This window comes from Nematolebias whitei, chromosome 1 (assembly GCF_014905685.2).
Source record: "Nematolebias whitei isolate Nwh7 chromosome 1, NemWhi1, whole genome shotgun sequence".
NCBI classification, from domain to species: Eukaryota; Metazoa; Chordata; class Actinopteri; order Cyprinodontiformes; family Rivulidae; genus Nematolebias; species Nematolebias whitei.
This window is the reverse complement of record NC_056498.1, coordinates 74,353,835-74,381,708: the sequence shown is the minus strand read 5'-3', so window position 1 is coordinate 74,381,708 and position 27,874 is coordinate 74,353,835. Positions and strand designations below refer to the sequence as shown.

The window sequence follows — 27,874 nt, the reverse complement described above, 5'->3', positions numbered from 1 at the left end:
AAGAAGTGGGTAAAAGATAATGGATGGATGTTTTATAACACTTCTTTTATTTACTTTTAATTTTATATGCTTTTATATGAATATTTATTGCTCTGTGTACCTCATCTGTGGTTTTTGTTTAAAATAGGTCTCTCTTAAGTCCTTGTGACCTTAAGTCCTCTCTTAAGTCCTTGTCAATGAGACTAACCTGTTGAATGTATTAGTTCCACAGCAATTTTTTTTTTTTAGTATTCTGACTTTTTTTTTGGCAGAATTTGGACTTTAATATCAGACATTTTTTAGATTAAAGTCCGAATTCTGAGAGGGGAAGAAGTCAAAATACTGGGTGAAATAAACAAAAATCTAATTTGGCCCTAATCCTCTTCCTTACATTTATCAATGGTTTGTGTCCAGGTGGTGTTGAGCCAAAAACGGTTCTCCTTTTAAGTATAGACATATAGCCAAAGGTCCTGAGCCGTCAGACAGGTCACTTAAAGATCTGTCACTGCTCAAATAACATGTGGGATTAAGAGCTGTTATTTGGTTTTTTTATTTACTTTTTTTTTTTTTTTTTTTTTTGAGGAATTGGCTACGAAATTAGACTAAAATTATCAAGTGTGTAGATTAAATGGGAGGACTGTTTTCTACAAGCACCGGAACCAAAATGCCCACAATACATTTTCAGTCCATCAGTTGTAGTAACACATTTCCGGTGTATGGCAGTTTTCGTGTTAAAGTGCGCTGCGTGTTCTTCTTTTTTTATTTGTTAAGTTTTTAACGCTGTCAAGTGCGCGAATTATTCAAAGACTTGTTTATCGCATTTAGCTAAAGGGAAAGCTACAATCAGGCCGCCAAGATGCCGCGAATTATGATAAAAGGAGGCGTTTGGCGCAACACTGAGGTACGTGTTTACCTTGTTAGCATAATGCTAACCTCCAACAGTAAACCAGTCGGTTTAGGTTAGCGTAAAGCTAGCTGCTGCTCAGTTAGCTGTAATCAGCTCTCAGGTTATCCAGTGTAGTTATGTGATTGTGGTCAGCTACGTTAAAGCTATTCAGCTAGTATTTAAATATATTAACTTTATTCTAGTGTTTATAGAGTAGTAGAGATGACGACGTTATTAACAAACATTGTGAGCTCGAGAAACATTTTAATTATTGGATTTTTTTGTATATTAATGTTGTCTATATATGTATATATATATATATATATATATATGTATGTATATATATATATATATATATATATATATATATATATCCTTAAATTGATTTTACTTTTTTATTTTATTGCACCAAGAATTGAAAGAAAACATAAACTTACGTATCATAAATGATCAGGCCAAACATTTATAGTAAAGAAGAATAAAGAAGGCAAAACAAAGTTAATTTGACTTTTATTGATCGTCTTATTTAATAAAACCATTCTCAACAGCCTGCTGAATTAAATCTTGTGTTTTTGATGTATTTAATTAATTCTAACCACCTAACCATTTGCATGTTGTTACTGAAATACATATATGAAACAAAACTTCATAAATTACAGGTCCTTCTAAAAAAATTAGCATATTGTGATAAAGGTCATTATTTTCCATAATGTAATGATAAAAATGAAACTTTCATATATTTCAGATTCATTGCACACCAACTGAAATATTTCAGGTCTTTAATTGTTTTAATACTGATGATTATGACATACAGCTCATGAAAACCCAAAATGCCTGTCCCAAAAAATTAGCATATCATGAAAAGCTTCTCTAAACAAGCTATTAACCTAACCATCTGAATCAACGACGTAACTCTAAACACCTGCAAAAGATTCCTGAGGCTTTTAAAAACTCCCAGCCTTGTTCATTACTCAAAACTGCAATCATGGGTAAGACTGCCGACCTGACTGCTGTCCAGAAGGCCATCATTGACACCCTCAAGCAAGAGGGTAAGACACAGAAAGAAACTGCTGAACGAATAGGCTGTTCCCAGAGTGCTGTATCAAGGCACCTCAGTGGGAAGTCTGTGGGAAGGGAAAAGTGTGGCAGAAAACGCTGCACAACGAGAAGAGGTGACCGGACCCTGAGGAGGATTGTGGAGAAGGGCCGATTCCAGACCTTGGGGGACCTGCGGAAGCAGTGGACTGAGTCTGGAGTAGAAACATCCAGAGCCACCGTGCACAGGCGTGTGCAGGAAATGGGCTACAGGTGCCGCATTCCCCAGGTCAAGCCACTTTTGAACAAGAGACTGCGTCAGAAGCATCTCACCTGGGACTGCTGCTGAGTGGTCCAAAGTTATGTTCTCTGATTACAGTAAATTTTGCATTTCCTTTGGAAATCAAGGTCCCAGAGTCTGGAGGAAGAGAGGAGACACAGAATTCACATTGCTTGAGGTCCAGTGTCAAGTTTCCACAGTCACTGGGGTGTCATGTCATCTGCTGGTGTTGGTCCACTGTGTTTTATCAAGGGCAGGGTCAATGCAGCTAGCTATCAGGAGATTTTGGAGCACTCCATGCTTCCATCTGCTGAAAAGCTTTATGGAGATGAAGATTTCATTTTTCAGCATGACCTGGTACCTGCTCACAGTGCCAAAACTACTGGTAAATGGTTTACTGACCATGGTATTACTGTGCTCAATTGGCCTGCCAACTCTCCTGACCTGAACCCCATAGAGAACCTGTGGGATATTGTGAAGAGAAAGTTGAGAGACGCAAGACCCAACACTCTGGATGAGCTTAAGGCCGCTATCGAAGCATCCTGGGCCTCCATAACACCTCAGCAGTGCCACAGGCTGATTGCCTCCATGCCACGCTGCATTGAAGCAGTCATTCATGCAAAAGGATTCCCGACCAAGTATTGAGTGCATAACTGAATATGATTATTTGAAGGTTGGCGTTTTTTGTATTAAAAACACTTGTCTTTCATTGGTGGGATGAAATATGCTAATTTTTTGGGACAGGCATTTTGGGTTTTCATGAGCTGTATGCCATAATCATCAATATTAAAACAATTAAAGACCTGAAATATTTCAGTTGGTGTGCAATGAATCTGAAATATATGAAAGTTTCATTTTTATCATTACATTATGGAAAATAATGACCTTTATCACAATATGCTAATTTTTTGAGAAGGACCTATACATTTTGAAGGAAGAATTTGAACATATAAGGATATGGGTGAGCAAGACTAAAATAAACAAGTCTTCAGAATTAAGCTGGAAGCTCTCAAAGCTCTTATTTCTAGAGTACTGGTGGTATAATTTTCAGCCATGGGTTGTTTCTTTGTGGTGATGAAAGTTTGCAGAGTGTAATCCTCATTGTTTATTTATTCAGGATGAGATCCTCAAGGCAGCAGTAATGAAATATGGGAAAAACCAGTGGTCCCGTATTGCCTCCCTGTTGCACCGCAAGTCTGCCAAACAGTGCAAAGCCAGATGGTGAGTTTTTATACCATGGCATACATTACCCAAAATGATAATTTCACTGAGTACGCTTCTGAAACCTGTTTTGATTCTGCTTTAAGGTTGCAGATTTATAAAAACATTATGATTATACTGGGATGAAAGTTAATTTGTGTATCCTTGAAGACGTGTGATTTATTTCTGTTAGACTACTCTCCTCAATAAAGATCAAATGTTTTCAATTCATCTTTGGTTCTCTTTTCAGGTACGAGTGGTTGGACCCCAGTATCAAAAAGACAGAGTGGTCCAGAGAGGAGGAGGAGAAGCTGCTTCACTTGGCCAAGCTGATGCCCACCCAGTGGAGGACCATTGCTCCCATCATTGGACGCACTGCTGCCCAGTGTCTGGAGCACTATGAATACCTGCTGTACGTTTCTTTATATAAACTTATGGTACCACTTTACAATAAGACTCCTCTCACAGATGGCTAATAAGTATTTTATAAATATGTTATTAATTCCTCTATAAACACTTTATAAAATCAGTAATAATTGTTTATTATGCATTAATTAATGATGACAGAGAGACAAAACTGACCAGTTTCTTGCCAAATAATGAGCCAAATCTGTTCGCCTACCAATATATATATTTCATCTAGAGTTTTTATATTAAACATTTCAGACTAAGTTACTACCTTGTAAGTACAATAAGCTTTTGTAAACCTAATTTTTTTAGGATATAATATTAGTTGTAGATACTTATAATGCAGTGATAAAGTAATGCTAAAGAAATATGTTTACAAATACTTATTGTGCTTACAATTAACTAACATTCACCACATACATTCAGTCTGAAGAAGTCTTTTTTTCTAAGGTGCTATTTTCTGCTATCAGATTAGAGACTTGTGTTAATAGATGTACTTTTTGTTTATTTAGAGATAAAGCAGCACAGAGAGACAATGAGGAAGAGGTGGGCGATGACCCCAGGAAGTTAAAACCAGGAGAAATCGACCCAAACCCTGAGACGAAACCAGCCAGGCCAGACCCTGTGGACATGGATGAAGGTGACGTTATAAACCTAATACTGTTTAGATAAAGGTGAGGACACACATTTTTCACAAGTTGGGTGGCTGTGGCTGAGTGGTTAGAGCAGTCGTCCTCCAATGTAAGAGTTGGGGGTTCGAATCCATCAGCAGTCACATTCCGAAGTGTCCCTGGGCAAGACACTGAACGCCTCATTGCCTCCAATGTGTGTCCCATCAGTGTATGAATGTGATAAATCACTGATTAGTCTCTTTAGAATGATTTGTTCAATTAGCTTTGTATAGATCTAGTAGAGTGCTGTAGGGCTGCAACTAACGATTATTTCAATAATCGATTAATTTGCCGATTATTAACTTTTTCCCCCGGTTAATCGATGAATCGGCAAAAATAAAAAAAAGTTTTAATTTCCACCCCTTTATTCCAAAATTGAACATTTGACTGACATAACAATTCACACTAAAAACAGGTTGCTATTTGACTATTCTGTTAGTAAAATATTGAATAATAAAAAATAAAAGTTAGTCAAATAGCTTAAAAAATTAATGTACACAAAAATATATACAAATGTATCTTTATACCTGCACAATATGTAGCTACTTTGTAAAATGTGTCCTTGAGGGAAGAGTGTAACCTGGATTAAAAGTGTGGATTATTGTAACCTGGATTAAAAGTTTGGATTATTGTAGTGAAGCCTTCGTCTTCAACCATCGACAGAGGCCTCATGTCAGTGACGATCATTTAAGGATGTTATCAGTGAAGACAGCTGCTGCTGTGGTGTCCATGATGTCTGTCCATCATGAAGGCTGTCGTTTGTTGTTGTTTTCTGGAATGAGACAATAAATATGTTTTATATCATAATTTACAGCAACTCAAGAAATGCCTTGTTTCACTTACAGTGTTAGGTTCAGGCAAAAGTAGCTAAAAGAGCAATTAAACACACACACACATATATATATATATATATATAAAATACTTAATTACAGACATTTGAGTAGATGTAATAAATTACTTTAATTCCTGTTTAAATGCAATTCATCCTGCCATACCTGCAGTGTCTTCAGACTTTGCCAGCAAATTAAAAGTTGAAACTTAATCATTAAATTATTATCTTGTGTTAGATTTATTTATAAATCACATTTAAACACTGCTTGTACCAATTAAATTAAAAGTAACACACACGTTCTCTATCACCGTCATTAATCAGATAAACAAACAAACAAACAAACAAACAGCAGCTTCATCTCCCAGACAGACTGACGTTACGTTTTCTCTCTTGAAACAGAACAATGTGTTAAATTGTAGAGACTCACCTGCAACACGAGTTGGGAGTGAGACATGTTGTATCACCGGCTGAGCTCCTTCCTCCTCCTCGTGACTCCGACATGTTTACGTTTACGCTTAAGTGGCTTTAAGAATCTGTTGGACTCCTGGCAGGGACCAATGCAGACATGTTCCTGTTTTTAGTTTTATCTATTTGTCTTGGAATCTAGCTGTTTTTTTTGTTTTGTTACCTTTTTCCTTTTAGCCATCCTATTTGTTAAAAAAAAAACAAAAAAAAAAACTGTAGTATGAGTTTTTATAACTGCTTATTGTTGTTGCTGTTGTCCATTGTTGTCATCTTTCTTTGTTGAAATCAGGTCTCTCTTGTAAATGAGTCCTCGAGGCTCAATGGGATTTACCTGTATAAATAAAGGTTGATTGATTTATCAGCGTGGTTCAACCGTGTCGTGTTGTAAATTTTCAAAGCTGCATGTTTCTTATTTTTTATCTTTGTAAAGAGCTCCCACACTTTGGAGGACTTGGGTTGAACAGTTTTCACTGCGTCGGTCATTTGTAAAATTTACTTATTTTCCTTTGAAAACAGCCTCTGCTTTGTTTCCTCCTCGCTCTGTTCAACTCGCGCTGCAGAGTTTTATTTTTTTTTTCAAACTTTATTCAGTCAGTCAGCATTGACAATGAATTGCCCGTGAACAAAACGAAACGGCTCCGCAGCGCCATGAAAGACGCATAATCGCGCGACACAACGAATCGATAATGAAATTCGTTGCCGACGCTTTTAATCATCGATTTTATCGATTCGTTGTTGCAGCCCTAGAGTGCTGTATGAATGGGTAAATGAGGACACAGATTGTAGTGTAAAGCGCTTTGAGTGTCTTGAAATAAGGTAGAAAGGCGCTATACAAGTACAATCCATTTACCATTTACAAGTGATTTTTTTTTCTACATGTCAGACCAAATAATGCAAATTCGCTTTTTTTTCTTTCATTTTCAGAAATTTACGGTCTCCCTTAAGACTCTTTTATCATTTTAATAAATGTTTCACCTTAGCAGTGATGTTTGAGATGTAAGTGTTAAGGCTGGTTTATATTTCACAATACGTAAGTCATCTGTTGTCGTTCACGTGTTTGTGAGATGTTCTATTTCGCATGGACATTATATAAAGAAAAACTGGGAGAAGTACAGGGAAGCCCCCTCACTTACACATCACACTCAAAGACCCACAAAGTTCTGACTAATCACTCAGTACCCTGTGAGACAATAGTTCTGACAGGGCCATGCACAGAACCGGTTCTGAGAGGCAGTTCACGGGGTAAAAAGGTGCATTTTTTTGTCACACAACCACATCAGCGAGACACAACTCAGGCACTTGTCATGAAGTATAAACCAGGCTTACGTTGTTACGTTGGCTTTAAAACCAAGCAGTTGTTTAAAACATTTAGCTTTAATATGCCAGATCTATGCAACCGGCCGTGAGCGCCGCACAATATATCAAACCTATATCATCAGTCATATCATTGGTTATAATATCAGTACAATTAATCACAGTTTAATAATTGTAAGTGTTGATTTGAGAGGAAAAGCTCTGCGGTGTGGCTTCAGTTTGTCTGGTTGTTATAAAACCTGTCAGCTGTTGTAATATATTTGGCTATTGTCTGGTAAATGTCTTATAAGTTAGGCTATCACAAGTCTATATTAATCACAAGGTAAAGTTTTATGTATTTTTAAAAATCTGTACCAGAGTACGTTTCAAATTTAGAGCCATAAGGAAGTCCTCTTTAGCAAAATAAGAGTGTTTTTATGTTTAGTTTTTAGTTCTTCACTTGTTATAGCTGCCTCAACTATTGACACCTGTGATATTTTTATTTTTACAAATAATTAGGTTAACATTTATTTTTTTAAATTTTTTACTGCATCTTGTCATTTTAAATAAAATAAAACTAGTTTAGCTGGAACAGTAAATTATTAAAACATTTAAATTATGAAGCTGTTTGTTGAGTAATAAAAGTACAGTGACGTCCGACAGTCACAGGTCCAAATTCCTGAAAGGGAAAATTAAACTAGCTAAAATAAAGTGAAATTATCACCTTTGGTGGAAAAATAACTGCAGTTACACTAGACACGTTGGTCCATTAGCCCATCTCATGTTGGTCCATCTCACCATGAGATCCTCATTGCTAGGTTGGAGCAGTGGGTGGGCATCACAGGGTCAGCCCTCATTTGGTTCAGATCTTACCTCGCTGACAGATCCTTTTGTGTCTCCATCAAGGATTTTAGTTCTGCAGCGGCAGAGCTTAAATGGGGGGTTCCGCAGGGGTCCATCCTGGGTCCCCTCCTATTCTCTTTATACCTGCTGCCGCTTGGTGCTATTTTCCGGAAACACAACATGCCTTTCCACTTCTATGCCGATGACTGTCAAATTTACTTCCCCCTAAGACACAATGGTACATGCTCTATTCAACCGCTGCTCAACTGCCTGGCTGACATCAGGGACTGGATGGCTTTAAACTTTTTAAGTTTCAATGAAAAGAAGTCTGAAGTCATGTTGTTCCCTCCCAACGACACGATCACAAACCACTGCATCGACCTTTCCGCTCTAACCCTGTCAGAAAAACAAAGAGTCACTAATCTGGGTGTGATAATGGACCCTTCCCTGAAACTTAACAATCATGTAAACATGATTGTTAAATCATGTTTCTTCCAAATGAGGCGGCTGTCTAAACTGAAGCCCATATTGTCCAAAAATAACATGGAGACAGTAATGCATGCATTCATTACATCTAGGCTTGATTACTGCAATTGACTCTGTTTGGTATCAGTCAGACCTCCATTGCACGACTACAACTGGTCCAGAATGCAGCAGCCTGATTTTTAACCAGTACAGGTAAAAGAGAGCACATTACACCAGTTTTGGCCTCCCTGCACTGGTTACCGGTTCACTTTCAAATCCAGTTTAAAATACTCCTGTATGTCTACAAATCACTGAACAGTGTCGCCCCCCATCTCTCTGAACTGCTACAACCATATGTCCCACCACGTTCCCTGAGGTCAGCGGACCAGTTGCTCCTCACAGTTCCAGGAACTCGTCTTAAGCGCAGAGGTGACAGGGCCTTCTCTGTAGCAGGACCTAGACTTTGGAACGAGTTACCTCTGCTTGTCAGACAGGCCCCCTCCCTCTCGGTTTTCAAGTCCCGTTAAAAAAAACAACACTACTATTCGATGGCTTTCAACACCAGGTGATCTGTGTTTGGAACCTGTATGCTCCACACTGGTTAGTCGTCATTATCTGCATCGTTTTTATGTCTATATTTCTGATTTACTTCATTTTGTATGTTGCTTTGTGTGTTACCTGTTGTTCTGTCTGTACAGCACTTTGGTTGGCCTTGTCGCTGTTTTAAGTGCCCTTTAAATAAAATGGTATCGTATCTCTAGTGATCATATTAATTCTGTGTGTTTGTTTTTCCAGATGAGCTGGAGATGCTGTCAGAAGCCAGAGCTCGTCTGGCCAACACTCAGGGCAAAAAAGCCAAAAGGAAGGCCAGAGAGAAACAGTTGGAGGAAGCCAGGTTAAACTTAAAATTAAATTCAAATGCACTCAGACAAGTTCAGTTTTATTTTATTGAAAGAGAACACTCACAAAACATTAGAAGAAAAAAGAGAAACTAGTAACAGACTCTTCATTTCACTGGTGTTCTGCTGCAGACGACTGGCGGCTCTGCAGAAACGCAGGGAGCTGAGAGCTGCAGGAATAGCTGTTCAGAAGAAGAGGAAGAAAAAGAGGGGGGTGGACTACAACGCCGAAATCCCCTTTGAAAAGAAACCGGCACCGGTATCTATAAATGCACACAAATTCAAATTTGTGTGTAGCATTAATTTATGTAAAAAGAAAACACGGCTGCAGCACGGAGCTTCACGTTTATGTTCCATGTTTCAGAGTTAACGGCTTGTTTTTGTCTCACTTTAGGGTTTCTATGACACCAGTATGGAGCAGTACGATGCACTGGAGCCCAACTTTAAACGGCTCAGACAGCAACATTTGGATGGAGAACTACGCAAGTCAGTAACTCCATCTTACTGTTGTTTTTTCTTCACAAATGGATAAACACAAGTGTAATACCTTAAAAAATATGTTTTTAGTTCCTTCCTACTGTACAACTTAATCACTTTCTTACTGCTCAACTTGTGCGCGCAAATACATGAGCAATAGCCCATAAAGGTGTTTTTGTTAAACGGATAAAATAAATTTGTGGTTCTCACCAGTAAAACTTGTTTTCATATAGTGAACGTGAGGAGAGGGACAGGAAGAAGGATAAACAGAAGATAAAGAAGAAGAAAGAGAGCGATCTGCCGTCTGCAATCCTGCAGACCAGCGGAGTGGCCGAGTTCACAAAGAAACGCTCCAAACTGGTGTTACCTTCACCACAGGTAACTGTAGCAAGGCACTGAAATCCTTATGTTGAGCAGTTTGAGATGTTTTCCACAAAACTGACAGGAAGCTCTCTCATCTTTCACTCATCAAGACCGTCAACGTCTCAGTGAAGTTGTTACCTGCAAACTAAAAGGGTCCAAATCATTTTCACAGGACCAAAATAAAAAATCTGATTATTTTTTTTAAGTCTTTTTTTCTTTAAAAGAATAAATAATTCTCCCATGTTTTCAGGTAATGTCAGAATACAGACTGGTTGACCTAAATATTTCTTAAGGCTTATTTCCTATAAAAATGTTATTTATTTTTACTGATTTGGGGAGTGGTGGCACAGAGGTTGGAGAATTAGAGAAGGTGGGACCATGATTAGAAGGTTGCCAGTTCAATTCCCCAGACCGACAACATCAAAATGTGGGTGGGAAAGGTGAAACACCCACACCTGCCTCCACCCTCATTTGCCACAATCTGGGCCCTTGAGCAAGGCCCTTAACCTCCACCATCTACTCCCCTGGGCACTCTAGATAGCAGCTCTCTGCTCCACACAGAGGAGCTGTGGTAGCTCGGTGGTCTGTGGTTGCATCAGGAAGGACATCCAGTGTAAAAATAACTGCCAAGTCTTCATGCGAGTCAGTTCGCTGTGGCGACCCCTGAAGAAGGGAGCAGCCGAAAGAAGAAAAACTTTTTTTTCCTGATTTCTAATGAAAACATTTTACTACAGATTCAAAACAAAAAATCCAAACAGCTACAAACATGTCACCTTAAAGTAGCGGAGAAAATACTGAAAGAGATTGTGGACGAAATAAATTCAGTCAAGTTTAGATGTTCAGTCTGGTGTTTATGTGAGAGTCACAGGACTGACTGAAGAGGACATTAGAGTAAAACTGCTGTATGTTTTTTTCATGACAGAGAAAAGTTGCTCACACATGAACACAGCAATTAGACAGCTTGTGAGGAGGAGTCTGTGTGTTTGAGTCACAACCTCCACCTCTTTGATCGTCTTCCCGTCAGCTCAGATTCAGAAAGAAGGATCACTGAAAAAACTCATTTCATGGAGGAACTTCTGCTCACTGCAACTTGATGGTGCTTCATGAGACCGTTTCCAACTCAAATGAGACGTTTTAATGTTGTTGCAAGATAACCTCATTACAGCTCTGCCTCTTATACTCATAGTTTGATTAGTTCGAACAAATCATGAAGCGCTTGCTTTTCTCGACTTGTTTTTAACTTGAACGTGTCTTTTAGATCAGCGATGCCGAGTTAGAGGAGGTCGTTAAACTGGGTGTTGCCAGTGAGGTCGCCCGCCAGGCTGCTGAAGAGAGCGAGGGAGGAAACTCTGCCTCCTCCACCCTCCTGTCTGAGTACAGCGTTGCCAACAACATGGCAACCGGACTACGAACCCCACGCACCCCTGCTGCACAGGACAGGATACTGCAGGTATCACTTTCATCATCAGCTTGTTTGTTGTCCATTTCAACTGTTCATCCTCTTTGTCTCCTCTTTAACGCCTGGTCAGCATTTCACCGATCACTAGCTGGATCAGAAGTTGTGAGCTATAACTTTTTAGTGTTTGTAACTTTTATATTTTGTAATATATTTAATTTATTTACATGTATATACATATTGTGAGATCTCTTCATTGCTTAAAAAAAAACATTTTCTGAAATCTACTATCTGTACTTTTGTCTATTTTTTCTCTTCTTATGCTGCTTTTAGCTGCAGTTTTCCTAATTGTAGCTTTTAGCTACTGTTTTCATCTGTTCTGCTTGTTTGAACTTCAGCATTTCATTCTTCTTTAACTGTCAGCAGCCACTCAGCCCTCAGCGTTCACATTCCCTTTCTCTAGTTTGAATTGAAATAGCAGTCAAATCATTAGAAAGAATGATGTTTTTACAAGGCATGTAACTTCCTTCTTGGTTAGATGTAACCGCTGGTTCAGCTTACAGTTTTTTTTGTGCACGTTTACTTTCAGGAAGCCCAGAATCTGATGGCTCTGACCAATACTGACACCCCTCTGAAAGGAGGCCTCAACACGCCGCTGCACGAGAGCGACTTCAGTGGAGTCACGCCTCAGCGGCAGCAGATTCAGACACCAAACACTGTTCTCAGTACACCCTTCAGGTAAAATAAAGTTATACGCTCCTGTTGTTTTGTATGGGACATGTAGGAGAGTGCTTGTAGAAACTTCAAGCTGATAATTTCCGTTTCCCTCAACTAAAGAGAACCCCTAAATTTAAATGAAAGGCTCAGTGTTGTTTGAAGAAGAAGAAATCTCCTTTGTCATCATACTCGTATACTGAAACTATGTTTGGCGTCTCTCCATATCAGTATAAACAGTGCTGGGCAGTGGGCACAGTTCCACTAATCCACTAGAAGTGGAACAAATCTGTTGTTTTCGTTTAGCAGATTAGCGTTTTGCTAACTTTGGAAACCGTTAGCTGAATTAGCTTCCATAATTTAGGTTTCGCCAACTTTTGTCTGCTTAAAATATTTACAAGCAGCTTGTTCCTGTTGTTGTGGGCGTGTCTCGAAGAGTCTGTCAGGCACGCTACGACATGCACATGTTAAGACGTGATTGGTTGACGCAGCTTCAACAGGAAGGAGACAAAACACGTGACACATGCTGAGTGATGTTGTCTAAGCAGTTAGCGGTTTAGCGTTAGCTATCACCACTTTCTTTTATTTTTTACCTGTTTGGCAGTTTAGTGTTGGCAAAGCTAATATTTTTAGTGGAATATGGGTTAGTAAAGCTAACTGTTTGATTAGCTGTGCACGCCACTGGTAATAAAGTAATATAGCAGTACACTAAAAAGATAACTGGTTGGGCCACGCTTGGCAGCAGGAACTCCAGTCAAGCGTTTTTGATTGGCAGTGAGTCTTTATTGGTTATGTGGCAGAATTTTGTCCCGCTCTTCTTTATTGTAATTCAGCCACGTTGGAGAGTTTCTGAGCATGAACAGCCTTTTTAGGGTTATACATCTCAATCAGATTCAGGTCAGGACTTTGACTAGGACACTTCAATGTCTTCGTTTTGTTTTTCTTAACTCATTCAGAGATGGACTTGTTGATGCGTTTTGGATCATTGTCCTGCTGCAGACCACAAGTCCACTTCAGCTTGGAGGTCACGAACAAACAACCGAACGTTCTCCTTCTGGGTGTTTTTGTTAGACGGCAGAATTCATGGTTCCATTTACCACAGCAAGTCATCCAGGTCCTGAAGCAGCAAAACTGCCCCAGACCATCACACTACCACCACCATGTTTCACTGTTGGTATGATGTTGCCTTTACACCAAATGTAATAGAACGTGCACCTTCCAAAAAGTTCAGCTGGAGTGGAGTTGGAGAGGACCACGGCTCGAGAAACGAAGTTGTTTCTGTGTCTGTTGCTGCAGGATCTTGTCTTGGTTCGCCTGCCAGATGGTAACCATTGGACAACTGGGTGTGCGTGGTTGTTGTAGATTTTAGTTGCTTTTTTATTCAGTCAGGTGGACAGACTGTCCAGGGATGGGAGCTCCTGACCAATGATGCGTTAGGCCGTTTTCACAACTCTGGTCAGGTTCTTCTGCTCAGCGGCTGCTCAGCTGTTGTACCACACCGTGGAACAGTTTGTGATGACACACTCACTCTGTCTTCCTTAAGAAGTGGAGCATCAATGTTTTGTGGAGCAGAGCTAGAGCTCTTATTTCTAACCCGGGCCCGATCCGACCCGAATTCTGGGCGGGCTGGGTGGTGTCAGGCTTTTGATTGCGTCAGTGAGTCAGCCACAATTCAATTATATGGCAACATGGCTTGCCGTACTTCCACCAGCTGTACGCAGCCATTTCACTGTGAGCTGACAGGCCTTGAAAGAGGTAAACTAAAGTTCAGTTAAACTTCAGATGGGACTGTACTGTCAGGAAGCAATCCATCGCCCAAATGGACGTTCATTCAGTCGCTGCACTCAGCTGCGCACCCAAACAGGTGAGAACCCAAAGCAGAATGCAGGCAGAAACGTTTTTAATGTACTTTGACGGCCATGAAAGGACAAACACCCCCTCAGCTCCGATCTTCTGCCCCTTTTATTCAGCCGCATGTCTGCCAACCGTTACTATCTATAATAATCAAAGCTTAATTAAAAATGTTGGGGGGGGGGGGTACTTTTTTTGGACCTGTAATTGCTGTTAATTCGTCAGGTCGGGTGGGGTTTGGAAATGATGGCTACGAGCTGGGGCTGGGTTGGATCGGATTTTTTGAGCCCCTATATAACTCTAAGCAGAGCCTGTTTTAGTTCCCGCAGGGTCTTTTATTTGAAGCCACGTGGCTGTTGCCTCTAATGTCAGAGTTTTTATTAAACTGAGTTAGAGGTTGAGTTGCACTGTTGTGAATGACTCTCGACTTATCATGTTTTAGCTCAATATCTGTAAAATCTACTTAGTTATGGTCGGCTGTTGTTTCCTATTGGCAGTTGGCTGTGATGGCCATAATGGAAAGTGTTTGCTCTGGGAGTTAATCGACTGTATCCAGAGCTGATCCAATATTTCCTGCAAATTTCATGAAAATACGCCCGTCATATTTTTAAATACATTATAAACAAATATACCAGTATTGCTCAATATGTTAGCGCTCAGAATATGTTGGTGATTGTTATCCTTCACCTTTCAGCAGCGATAATGAATGTTTTATCAAAACAAGACGCTCCAGTACAAAGATGCATGTGCAAGACCAACATAAAGAAAAAAGGTGTAAATAATAATTTATTATGTTTGTAAATGGTCAAAGCACGTCCGCTTAGGTTGACCATTAAATCATTGGTGTATCTACATCCCAAAGAGACATGAGTACACTTTGACTCAAACTTCATTTAGATGGCACTGACTGAAACACACGCACAGTTCTTGTGTGGACGTTTTTACAGGTTTAAGTGTGACGATACTCAAATATTAGTTATTGAAACTGGAAAACGTTTTTGAACCGAGAAAATAGCACCAAAAAATGAATAAAGAAAGGAATTAATTTCAGAACAGAAGAAACCAAAAATGACTATATTTATATATATTTTTTTGTTTCCTGTTGTCGTCTAGCTCTGCTGTAAATGTCAACATTTATGATGGTGTTGTTTCCTGCAGAACTCCTGGACCCGGCCAGGGCTCAGAAGGAATGACTCCTATAGCTGGAGGTGGGATGACCCCACGCAGTACTCCAGGTCTGACCCCGGGTCCGACACCGCTGAGGGACAAACTGAACATCAACAGTGAGGAGCAACTGGCTGACCCTGCATACGCCAAACATCTGGTAAAAACACAAATAACCATCTACGTTTGGTTCAATTCTGTTTTTCTACTGTTTTAGGCCAGTTCTTCTTCGATTACACTCTTGGTGGAACAGTTAATCAAAAGCAACACGTTTACTTCCTACTTTATTTGGTGCTGCTCTTCAACAGCACAAGGAGAGTCTGCAGCAGCTGAGACAAGGCCTGATGTCACTTCCTGTCCCGAAGAACGACTTTGAGATTGTTCTTCCTGAAAATGCAGAGAAAGAACTTGAAGAAACAGAAATGGAGACGGGATTTATTGAAGATTCTTCAGATGTAGAGGCTCGCAAACAGGTACGCTACGATTTTTTCTCTCCTTGTAAATACTGTAAAATGGAAACTTACTGTCGCCGTGTGTTGATGTGTGTCCTGTCAGGCTCAGAGGGACGCAGAAAGGGAGAAAGAGTTGAAGCTGCGACACACTGCTGTGCAGAGGAGTCTCCCCCGACCCACTGAGGTATAGTTTGAGTTTAGACTGTAGCTTTTCCAAGCATACACCTCCAAGTGTTATAAAATGACCTGTAGCTACCTCTGACACTCATTACCACCAGGTGAAGGGTCGGTTGAACCACCTGAACCTTTATTTACATTTACATAACAATGTCTCTGCAGGTAAACGAGTCCGTCCTTCGTCCTGCCTCCATGGAGCCGCTCTCTGACCTTCAGGTGGCCGAGGAGCTCATCAAACAGGAAATGATCACCATGATGCACAACGACTGCCTGCACCATCCGTCAGCCAACGCAGCCAACGCAGCCAATCAGCTGCAGCGTGGCAAAACCAAAGGCCCCGCCTCCACGTCCAATAACGCCTCACACATCTCTTACCTGGAAACACACCCCTACAAACCAGTCAGCACAGAGGACATGGAGCAGGTCTGAACAAATATGAGCGAGGCTTTGGGTTGCAGACATGACGTGTATGGAAGGAGTACTTCTTCATGATGGGTTTGTTTTCGCTGTGTTGATAAAAAGGCGAAGGTGATCCTGGCAGTAGAGATGGAAGTGGTGAAGGCAGGAATGGGTCATGGAGATCTCAGCCTGGAGGCCTACACTCAGGTGTGGGAGGAATGCTACGGACAGGTGAGCATCCTCATTATTTGCTGCTTGTTGACATGTTATGTCCTCCCTTTATTATCCCGAAGGCAAAAGAGCACAACAGCTTTTTTTTCTTGTGTCTGTCTGTACTGTTAGCAAAATATATGAAACACCCAACGAGTTTTAATGAAGCTTTCAAAAAGTTTGGATGGATATCTGAAAATGTAACTTTCTGATTGTAGTCCCAACACATGCAGACGTAAAGACCACTGTTTGAGGTCAGACGCGATCAATGCGGCTGATTTATGTATTTTGCAGATCATTTTCCCCCACCTACCAGAAATAAAACAATTTAACAAATGCAGTTTAACAAATAACTAAAATTATTTCAACTAGAGAAATTTGATTTTCCTGTGAAAATGCAGTGTATTCTGCTTGGTGCAGAATGATTTTACTAAAAGCTGCTGGACAAGCTAAAGTGTGCTTGAAATACATCAATAGCTAAAAAGCACAAAAATGCTGAAATTTGCAAAAAAAATATAGTAGCTGAAACTCAAAAAAAAAAAAGAGAGCTGATATAAGCAAAAAAAAGTTGAAATGACCACAAATGGGCTGTCGGCAGAAAATCAACAGAAAGAAGAAAAACTTGCTAAAATGCAGAACTGGCTGAATTTGTATAAAATAAAGGCTGAAAAAACATAAGATACTGAAAGAAGGTGAAACAAACACAAACAGCTTAAACTGATTGAAAAGTAGCAGGATAAAAAACAAAAATTAGTTAAAACAGCCAAAAAGGCAGAAAAAAACTGAAACTAGTATAAAAAAAGCTAATGACGTCTTTTTCCCCCCAGAAAATAAGAATTGCACAAATACCAAGTCACAGCAGGAATGTTCCTTAATGAGCTGAACGTTTTCATCTATGAATTGCTGAACTAGAACTAAAATATCTTTTTCCCTCCTCAACATAGCTTTTTAAACTGTGGATCAGAATTTTTCCATTTTCTGATCTCGTGTTTTGGTTTGTCAGCAACACTGCTGCTCAAACGTAGCAAAGTACGAGCGAGGCACGACAGATTGCTGACACTTTAGAGAAAATGACAAATTTGCCCTTTTCATTTGTTTAATACAACAATCAAACTAAACTAACTTTAAGATAACAAAATGGTTTATTAAAAAGTCTAAAAACATCAAATAAAAATCAAACAAAAAAAAAAACATTGATTCATCCATCCATTATCTTTACCCACTTCTTCCTTATTTTAAAAAATAAATAAATAAAATAAACTGGCCTTGACAAAAGGATGGTACTTCTCGAAAAGACTAAACTAATTTCCCCACAGAGACATGTTAAACTAAGGTCCTGTGATCAACATCTCAGGTGTCTTCAGTCTGTTTAAATGGTGACAGGTAGTCACAGGGCTGTTTGGTGTCATGGTGTGAACCACACTGAACATGGACCTCAAGAAGCTGAGGACAGAGTCGTCTCAGGAGCTTACAAAGACCATGACTGACATCATGTTAAAGATAAAGACTATAAGATCTTCTCCACGCAGCTGATGTTCCTCTGACTACAGCTGTGCAGATTATTCAGAAGTTCGAGGTTCACAGGACAAGAGGACAACTGAAGAGACAGATAATAGGAATGGTAACCAAAGAGTCCAGAACAACTTCCAAAGAGATTAGAGAACTTAAAGGTCAAAGTTCATCAGTGTCAGATCAAACCATTGATTTGTTTGAGCCACATTGACTTAATGGAAGACGACACAGGACGACACCACATCATAAAAAGCAACAAGAGAATTTGACAAAATACATATTAACAAGCCACAAAGCTTCTGTATCAATGTCTTTTGGACAGATGAGACCAAACTGGAATGTCCTGGTAACAAGTGCCATCAGCTCTGTGTCCATAGACCCTAAACTGTACCTACAATGAAACATTGAAGAGGCTCGGTTCTGTTCTGCAGCTGCTTTGCTGCATCTGACACAGAGAGTCTTCAATCTGGGGGAACAATGAAATCTCAAGACTATCAAGGCATTCTGAGGTGAAACGTACTGCTTGTGTCAGAAGACTTGGCTCAGTCACAGCTCATGGGTCCTCCAAAGGATTATGACCCTAAACACAACTGAAAACAGCCAGAACTGGATCAGGACCAAATATTGGACTTTTCTGCAGTGACCCGCTGAGTCCTGATTTACCGTATTTTTTGGACTATAAGGTGCATTTAAAATGAATTTTCTCAAAAATCGACAGTACTCCTTCTGTATTGATTCTGGTTGTGCTTACTGGCCTCGACCCGATTTTATGTGGTTATTGTGATGAGTTGAATGAAGTTCGACTTATCTGTTTTGTTTCGCCTAATGTGCCTTATAATCTGAAAAATATGGTAAATCCTGTTGAACATTGGTGGAAGGAGCTCTTCAAACCTGAGGCAGCTGGAGCAGTTTGATCATGAGGAGTGGACCAGAGCTCCTGTGGACAGGTGCAGAAGTCTCAGAAGATTTAAAAAAAATCACTGGATTGTCTCAAAAGGTTGAGCAACAGAATGTTAAGTTAGGGGTTCCCTCCTTTTCTTGGAAGGTCATGTATCGGTACATGTCAGTAACAGTTTGTGTTTTGTTGTGCAGGTGTTGTACCTCCCTGGTCAGAACAGGTACACCAGAGCTAACCTGGCATCAAAGAAGGATCGTATTGAAAGCCTGGAGAAAAAGCTAGAGGTGAGAACGCACACGTCAAACCACTGATTTTAAGTCTTAATGTTTATTAAACAGTTAAAATGTAGACCTGTGTCCTCCTGGTCCCTTCAGGTGAACCGTGGTCACATGACAGCAGAGGCTCGACGAGCAGCTAAGCTGGAGAAGAAACTGAAAATCCTTCTGGGGGGGTTTCAGTCCAGAGCTCTGGGGCTCCTGAAGCAGCATAATGAGCTCTGGGAACAGGTACTGAACAGATTCTCATCTCATCTGAGACGATTTATTCCAGAGGTGTGTAGTTTAAAAGTCTCAAGTTCATCGCACTGTTTAAATCTAGTCAGTAAACAGAAAATGTTAAAGTCTGCTGTCCACACTTGATTTGAATTATAGACATAGCTGAAGTAATTTTTAATTGGGGTGTAGAAGTACAGACATTACTTTCTGAATGTTTCACAATCTGTCCATCCAGTGGTTTGAGAGATCCAAAAACAAATTGCTCATAATCCGGCAGCACTCTGAATAAGTACTGTGACTCTCGGCTACTACCACTCCATGATTGAGCTCAGTTTCCGACTGTGTAGCCATATTGTTCACCATCGCAAAGAGAGGAATTGGAAATATTCTCAGTCTGTCCATCCTTCTTGTGAGTATAACTTAAAAAATAAGCGAGGTATCGACTTCCATTTTGGTGTAGATGTAAGAAGGTTCCTCATCAAAAATTGGGCTGCCAAGTCAAAAATCTTATGTGGCCACCCCCATTTATATCTAAACCGGCCACCCCGATCATTTGAGGAAACTATATTTTCTATATTGCCTCAAAGTTGTTTCCTTTGTGGACTTGGAGAAGGCATTCAACCGTGTCCCTCGGGGAACACTGTGGGGGGTACTCTGGGAGTATGGGGTACAAGGCCCTGTGGTACGGGCTGTTAGGTCCCTGTATGACCAGTGTCAGAGCCTGGTTCGCATTGCCGGCAGTAAGTTGGGCTCGTTCCCGGTGAGAGTTGGACTCCGCCAAGGTTGCCCTTTGTCACCGATTCTGTTCATAACTTTTATGGACAGAATTTCTAGGTGCAGCCAAGGTGTTGAAAGGATCCATTTTGGTGGACTTAGGATTGCTTCTCTGTTTTTCGCAGATGATGTGATCCTGTTTGCTTCATCAGGTCGTGATCTACAGCTTTCACTGGAGCGGTTCACAGCCGAGTGTGACGCGGCCGGGATGAGGATCAGTTCCTCCAAATCTGAGGCCATGGTCTTGAGCCGGAAAAGGGTAGAGTGCCCTCTCCAGGTCGTGGAGGAGTTTAACTGTCTTGGGATCTTGTTCACGAATGAGGGAAAAATGGAGCGAGAGATCGATAGGCAGATAGGTGCAGCGTCGGCAGTGAAGCGGGTGCTGTACAGGTCTGTTGTGGTGAAGAGAGAGCTGAGTCAAAAGGCAAAGCTCTCAATTTACCGGTCGATCTACGTTCCTACCCTCATCTATGGTCATGAGCTTTGGGTTGTGACCGAAAGAACAAGATCACGGATACAAGCGGCCGAAATGAGTTTTCTCCGCAGGGTGTCTGGGCTCTCCCTTAGAGATAGGATGAGAAGCTCGATCGTCCGGGAGAGACTCAGAGTAGAGCTGCTGCTTCTTCACATCGAGAGGATCCAGTTGAAGTGGCTCTCTGGACGCCTCCCTGGTGAGGTGTTTCAGACACGTCCCACCGGGAGGAGACCCAGAGGAAGACCCAGGACATGCTGGAGGGACTATATTTCTCAGCTGGCCTGGGAACGCCTCGGGATTCCCCCGGAGGAGCTGGACAAAGTGGCTGGGGAGAGGGAAGTCTGGGCCTCCCTACTTAAGCTGCTACCCCCACGACCCGACCCTGGACAAGCGGAAGAAAATGGATGGATGGATGGTTTCCTCAAATGATCAGGGTGGCTGGAGATTACAATGGTGACCTTGACATCACCTTGCTCCTCCACTGCACCCGGTCACAGATGAAATGTCTCCCTCCACTCACCAGGATCTGAAGCTCTGCTATCTTGGACAATGGAAAAAAAAACCTACCTCTGTTCTTCTCCACAGTTTTACTTATACTCACTTGAATATCTTTCACCAAAAGCATTGTTTACTTGCATTCCAGAAAAACACTCATCTCCAAAACTACAAACATTCACTATTCACACCCCTCAGTGACGGGGGACATCAGGGATATCATCAGTTGATGGTACCCCAAATTATTAGTTTTTATGGTTTCATTAGACTGTCCACTGGTTCATGAGCTATTTGGATAACAAATGAACACGGGAGAAGGCATCATCTCCTTCACCGGTGGAGATCAGATCCTCCTAATGTTTGATGTTCTTGTGTCCACAGGTGGAGCAGGCAGCTACGGAGCTGCAGACTTTCAACCAGCTGAAGAAACAGGAGGATCTGGCCATTCCCAGGAGACATGAGGTGAAACATTCAACACCTCATATGTTTTTCTAGATTTGACCCACTTCAGTTCATAAATATAAACGGGTATTATTTTTTGTTCATTTTAATTCCACGAGTGCTTGATGCACACCGAGTACACATGCACTCAGTTCACAAGACCAGACATATGCTGGTAAAATCTTTCTCTTAAACACTATTGGAGGTTTAGTCACAAACTCACCTGAGCGGCCTCTCCTGCTTGATTTCTCTTCAGACCTGTTAAAACTGCGTGACCTTTGAACTCAGGGTTGAAACTCATTTTCACAAGGAACAATAATTAAAAACCTGATTCCAATCCACAGCCATTATGCTGTATTTTAAATATTGTCATGTTTTTAGACGTCTCCTCAAAGTATTTGTGCAGAAATATGGACCGAATTTTTCTCCGTCAGAAAGAAAACAAGCTCATAAATTAGATTTAAATAAATTTAGACATATTGACATGTGCTGCCTGACATCGTTAGCTGCTAGGAGATTCTGACACGTTGGAAACCTTCAACAAAAATATCAGTTTCACGGTATTAAAAACTAAAATTTAAAAACGCGTGTAGTTTGTTTATAAACAGAAATGCAGATGGTATTAGTGATGCTGTCCTAATAGAACCACACACACTGCTTAATAATGATCTTATTACAGGTACAGGGTTTCTGCAGAAATCAGCCAATCAGATTTAATGATATGATCAGTGTCAGGAACGTGATTACTGGCCCACGTTTGTTCAACTGGTCTACTACCAATCCCTACTTTAGCTCTGATTGTGATTTTTATGTTTGGTGTGTAAAAATCCACACTTTAAACGACAAAATGAAGATGATGCATTGGCTCTGTAGCTCTTTGTGTCAGTGTGGTGTTTGCTTCTTTACTTCAGAGCCTGAGGTCTATCAGCAGAACTGTAAGAGCACGTCTTCTTTCGGCTTTTCCCTCTTCATGGGTCTCCACAGCGAGTCGTCCTCCTCCATATCACTCTGTCCTCTGCATCCTCTGTCCTCACTTCAAGTACCTTCATGTCCGTTTCCCTCCTCGTGGTCTTCAACTAACAGTAGCACAATTTCCACCAGCACCCTGTTTGTCAGCAGCACCTGTGGTGGTCGTTGTTAACCCGGGCCTAGACTGATCCTGTATGGTTTCGCTTTGATGAACTCGCATTATAGTTTTGGTACAAGTGTTTTATGTCAGATGCCCTTCCTGACACAACCCTCACCATTTATCCAGACTTGGCACCAGCACAAGAGATGCATTGTCAACATAGCCTTTGCGGGGTTCAATAGTTTATCGAATCTTTGGTTAACTAATGTTTTAAACTCACTGTTTTGTCGTCACTGATATCGTCTCAGCAATAAATCTGTTTACGACCACAGCCACATGGTGGCACAGACCATACATCACCTCACCTCCTTTATTTTTGCTAAAATCATGCGCAAAATTGGAAATTGCTGATTTTTATTAGAGCCTGACCAATATGGAAATTTCGGCTATCACCAATACCGATATTGGGATGGAGAGGCGGTCGCCGATAACAGATATAATGGCTGGACATTTTTTAGCTTTGTCCACCACCAAGAATCTATGTAAACAGTGAGTGGAGCGGGGCTTGTTTATTTAGCGCACCTGTTAGCAACCATGAAGCTAAGCTAATCAGATCCACACTTTAATTAGTCCCACAGTAAGTTTACAGGTGGTCCAAAATGTTCCTGTAACTTCACAAATGTTGGTACAAACTTCCAACGTATTTTTTTTTTATTCCACACTTGTCCATTTTGGGGGTCATTTTTCATCTCAAATGACAGCGATCAGTGTTATTCTGTGCTTGTTTTAAATAAATAATAACCTTTATTTGACCAGGTAGGTTCATTAAGGGTCAGTTCTTATTTACAATGACGGCCTCTGCAAGGAAATTAAGTTTCTAGACTTCAGAAATTCTGTTTGTACTTGGACACAAAATGACAGAGAAATCTCAATATTTGAATTTGAGGAGTAAATTTAAACTGGAAGCATCGTTTTTGTCTGTTTCAGGCTCTGCGGGAGGACGTGGACAGGCAGATGGAGAGAGAACGAGAACTTCAGCAGAGATACGGAGAGCTGCTGATGGAGAGGGAGTCTCTGCTCAGCAGCTCACAGAAATACTGAGAAACATAAAAATCATTTCAGGCTGACAGCTGACCTGAAACAAGCTCCTCGTTCAGCGTATCCAACCTGCTCTTCTTTTCAGGTTCTAACTCCAGTGATAAGCCCCGCCTCTCTGTGCTGATGTTGCTGTGATGTCACAGGATGTTCTGAGCATGCTCAATAGTCCTCGTTTCTTCTGTACTCAAGTCGTGACCAATAAAGTTTTTCCAACAATAACTCAAAATGCATTTCTGTGGATTTTACTGAAGAACTTTATTAGAAGAAGAAAAGAGAAAAGTGTTTTTACATCGTGAACCTGCTGAAGCGTCAACAGCTGAGAGAAGCCATCCCCGTCCTGCTGCAAGAGCGCTGAGGGAAGAAAACAAGAGTTTGAACTTCTGGTTCAATCTGAGAAGATGTTTAGCTAACAAAGGAATGCATACACCTCCCCTCACCCCTTTTAAAGTAAGCTGCAGTGGGATCAGTTGGGGATGACTCAACTACTCTGGAGTAAACATGAGTTTCATCCCTCTGGGTTTGATAAGCTGTGGCAGCCATATTGAATGAGGTTGACTCCAAAGGTTCATCATTCACCCATTGGTTCACGACATATTTTGCTAACAAACATACAAACGCATGATCACCCACCACGATGAAAGGGTTCCTAACACTTCAACAAACAGCCCCATGTTTCATCAGCCACAAAAGGTGAAAGGGTGAACATGTTTTAGACCACGTGCATGTCTGAGATGCATCTGTCCTCCACTGTTAGCTAAATATTGAATGAAAAGGCAGTCATTGGATGTGCATCTCAAACTGATTCAAGATGGCCACCACAGCCAAGTGACATTGGGAAAACGGACATTAAGATAAAACTGGGGAGTGCAAGTTGTGAACAGCAGAACATTTTTCAAGGTTGGACCAAAACGACTCCAGCTGTCGTTTCTAACGAGAAGATTTTAGTTTAAAACTTCTAAAAGGTGGAGGGTGATATGCATTCAGTGTGGAGTTTGTGTGTGTGAGCGTACTGTGTGTGTGTAGTTGTATCTCCTGATGGCCTCTCTGATGTGGCAGGGCTGGATGGCTCCACTGGGGGGCTCCACTGGGGCTGGGCTGCTCTGAAACACAGACCAGAGCTTCAAAGCACCAATCAGCAACACAACTCATTAAAAGTTGTACTTACTTTTGCTTTAAAGAACAGAAGTTATATTTAGTGATATTGTCCATGGAAGGGGAGACATTCAGTTCATACAGTGTGTTATTGAGCTCATCTACTTTTTGTCACAACCACAAAACTTCAAAGACTTTTACTGGGATTTTATGAGACAAACACGACGTATCACAGGGTTGTTCTGTATCCAGCTCCACCCTTCAGTCAGCTCTGACCTGCGTCTCCGTCACTGCTGAAGAAAACCATCCCCACAGCATGATGCTGCCACCACCATGTTTTACTGTGGGGATGTTCAGGGTGATGTGTTGTTAGTGTTTTGTATTTAGGCCATAAAGTTCAGTTTAGGTCTGAGCTTGGCAGAGCAGCTTCGTCCATGTGTGCTGTGTTCCTACATGACTGTGTCAAACTGCAAACAGAACTTCTTCTGGATTTCTTTCAACAATGAGCAACTTTCTTCCTGCAAGTCCTCCATAAAGACCAGGTTTGTGGAGTGCACATCTAATAGTTGTCCTGTGGACAGATGGTCCTGCCGGAGCTGTGGATCTCTGCAGCTCCTCCAGAGTTATGCTGTCTTGGCAGGTTTGTATTTCACTTTTCAGATTTTTTTTTTAACCGCTCTTGGAGATGTTCAAAACTTGTTTAATAACAACCCTGCTGTAAACTTCTATTGACCTGTCTAATGTGTTCCTTGGTCTTCATGATGATGCATGATAACATGTTCTGTCAAGCCTCAGCTGGATTTATACTGAGGTTAAATTACACAAAGCTGGACTCTGTTAATTAGGTGACCTCTGAAGATCGAGGGGTTTTAGTTCCATGTTTCAGAGTAAACAATGAACACAAATGCACTGAAGCTGCTTTTGTTTCTTTCGGCTGCCCCATTCTTCAGGAGTCACCACAGCAAGCAAACTTGCATTAAAAATGCGGCCCTAGTTTTATGCTGCATGCTCCTGTACAGTCCATTTACCATTTTACATGAAGGTTAATTTAGACATTGGAAAGAACGTTGGGATCAAGGTGTTTGAAAGCAGCTGGAGCACAGCTGGATGATAAAGAAGAGTTCAACATGTGTAAAACACAAAGGACAGGGATGTGAAGGGTTTCCTTTAAACGACGAGACGGGAGGATATCAAGAGAAGAATTTGAAGGTCTTAATTAAAAACTATTCCCTTTAAGACTGAAACAGACAGGCTCAAACTGCTGAAAAACAGCCGAGCATTTCGATGGCTCAGACGAATTTAAAATTACGGCTTTTAAATTCTGCAGCTGGATGGCTGCACAGACTGTAAGTTAATTACTACATCACATCGTTGAAACACAGAGCCAGAAAGTGTTTTACATGTTGGAGTTACAGCTCTTTTACTAAAAGCTTGGCAGCTCAAAGGCACATCAGCAGCCAGTTATCTTTAACCCCCATTCTGCGTGAGTCCACTCAGAAACCACACTGAGGTGGCCAGAAGGTATCAGAGTTCAGGCTTGAAGTGTTTTGGGGAGTTGAATTTTGTTCTGGTCTAAGACATCAAATCCCAGTAAAATCTCTTGAATCTTGAGTTCGAAGGAGCCGCCACACTTCAAGATTTTCCCAAAATGTTTCAGACACAGCTTCACATCTGTTGCCTTTGATCGTGAACATGCTAAATTAGATCTCGGGTTTAAACTCACAAACTAAAACTTTCATGCAAACTTTCACGACACGATTGTTTATAACTGATAGAATCTGCAGTGTGAAAACGAGCCTAGCAGCTCAAGTCTAATTAAAAGTATGCACTTTAGAAATAAGTGGTCACTACAGCCACGTGTTGATGGGAACAGAAATGGATGTTTTGAAGTCAAACTTGTATTTTTTTATTTTTTTTTAATATCTATAACCAAGGGATTACAGTCAGATAAAAGATTTCTGTTTAAATCAATACTGTTATAATTGATGTGAGGACTTTATCTTAATTTTAGGCACTTTAATCTTCTTTCTCATGATTTCTAAAACGCATAAAAATGCAGGAAATGCAGGAAAGAATGAACTGATTACCGTACATAGTTTACAAATGATGAATTTTAGCACTACTGATATATAAAGTGGAGATACTGTAGTTAAAATTAAAGTCTGCCGCCTGACGGTACCTTTTTGCGTTTCCTCTGCCGGACTCTGCTGTCCACGCTGCCGTTCCCCTGCAGGAGGGGCTTTGAAGAGTGCGAGGACCCTGGAGTGGAGGGGGGCGTCGCCTCAGGTGAGTCCGGGTCCTTCTTCACCTGCAACAACCCGTCTGATTATTGGAATTCTGCAATTATGTAGTGCCTGAAAGAGCTGGGAGTTTACCTCTGTGTGTGTGTTGTAGTGGATGTAGCTGGCAGAGATCACATGACTGACAGGATTTGTCTTCACAGTCATTTCTTGTTTCACCAACAGGGACAAGTCCACTATCTGGAGAAGTTAAACAGGACACCCAGTGTGTTGATCGATATCTTAACTTGTCATAATAGTAGGATTTCAACAGAAATGGAAGTTTTCATCACCACAGCCATTAGTCTTTATAATAACTGACTGAAAATTAATAATTTTGTCTTTAAAAGTCCCATGTAATGAACATTCAAAATATAAAAAATAAAGACAACAGTATAAGGGTATAACAGTAGACAAATCTGTACATATTCCTTTTTAAGTTATAGTTACTGTTAAAGAGGCAGGAAGTGGCAGTGATTGAAACTACTGCATCAATTTTAACATTTAAAACGGTGAACGTGTGTGAACTGTTCTAAACAGGATGGATGGCTGGAAGGGTGGATGGATGGCTGGAAGGGTGGATGGATGGATGAAAAGGTGGATGGATGGATGGAAAGGTGGACGTATTGATGGAAGGGTGGGAGGAAGGATGGAAGGGTGAATGGATGGAAGGATGGAGGGTGAGTGGATGGATAAGTGGATGGATGGATGGATGGATGGATGGGTGAGTGGAAGAGTGAATGGATGAGTGAGTGGATGGATGGATGGATGGATGGATGGATGGATGG

The 27,874-nt window shown here is 40.9% G+C and overlaps 2 protein-coding genes across 2 annotated transcripts in view; one reads left to right on the top strand and one right to left on the bottom strand.

Annotated features, from left to right (window-relative positions):
• The first annotated feature begins 673 nt into the window (after positions 1-673).
• cdc5l (CDC5 cell division cycle 5-like (S. pombe)) lies at positions 674-23,934 on the top strand. The gene is made up of 19 exons (XM_037680582.1): positions 674-880; positions 3,298-3,401; positions 3,631-3,792; positions 4,301-4,428; positions 9,153-9,252; positions 9,389-9,515; positions 9,651-9,742; positions 9,967-10,111; positions 11,355-11,546; positions 12,082-12,230; positions 15,216-15,381; positions 15,530-15,694; positions 15,777-15,857; positions 16,013-16,273; positions 16,373-16,480; positions 19,064-19,153; positions 19,244-19,375; positions 21,489-21,569; positions 23,605-23,934. Exons 1-19 carry the CDS (start codon positions 836-838, stop codon positions 23,716-23,718), a joined length of 2,442 nt encoding a protein of 813 aa, XP_037536510.1. The 5' UTR covers positions 674-835; the 3' UTR covers positions 23,719-23,934.
• Positions 23,935-23,951: 17 nt separating this feature from the next.
• Positions 23,952-27,874, bottom strand: part of supt3h (SPT3 homolog, SAGA and STAGA complex component) — a 13,213-nt gene continuing 9,290 nt past the window's right edge. The window contains exons 8-11 of the mRNA XM_037680572.1: positions 27,183-27,287; positions 26,987-27,115; positions 24,726-24,815; positions 23,952-24,066 (exon numbers count right to left, since the gene is read on the bottom strand). Of these exons, the coding sequence (XP_037536500.1) occupies positions 24,025-24,066; positions 24,726-24,815; positions 26,987-27,115; positions 27,183-27,287 (366 nt within the window). The 3' untranslated portion in view covers positions 23,952-24,024. The remainder of the gene's footprint in view (positions 24,067-24,725; positions 24,816-26,986; positions 27,116-27,182; positions 27,288-27,874) is intronic.

What these genes read in the sequence shown, in the direction of transcription:
- cdc5l (XM_037680582.1), top strand. Translation starts at nt 836, where the DNA reads ATGCCGCGAATTATGATAAAAGGAGGCGTTTGGCGCAACACTGAG. An exon ending in GAGCACTATGAATACCTGCT is followed by an intron (nt 3,793 to 4,300) that starts GTACGTTTCTTT and finishes TTGTTTATTTAG; the next exon opens with AGATAAAGCAGCACAGAGAG. An exon ending in CCCTGTGGACATGGATGAAG is followed by an intron (nt 4,429 to 9,152) that starts GTGACGTTATAA and finishes TTGTTTTTCCAG; the next exon opens with ATGAGCTGGAGATGCTGTCA.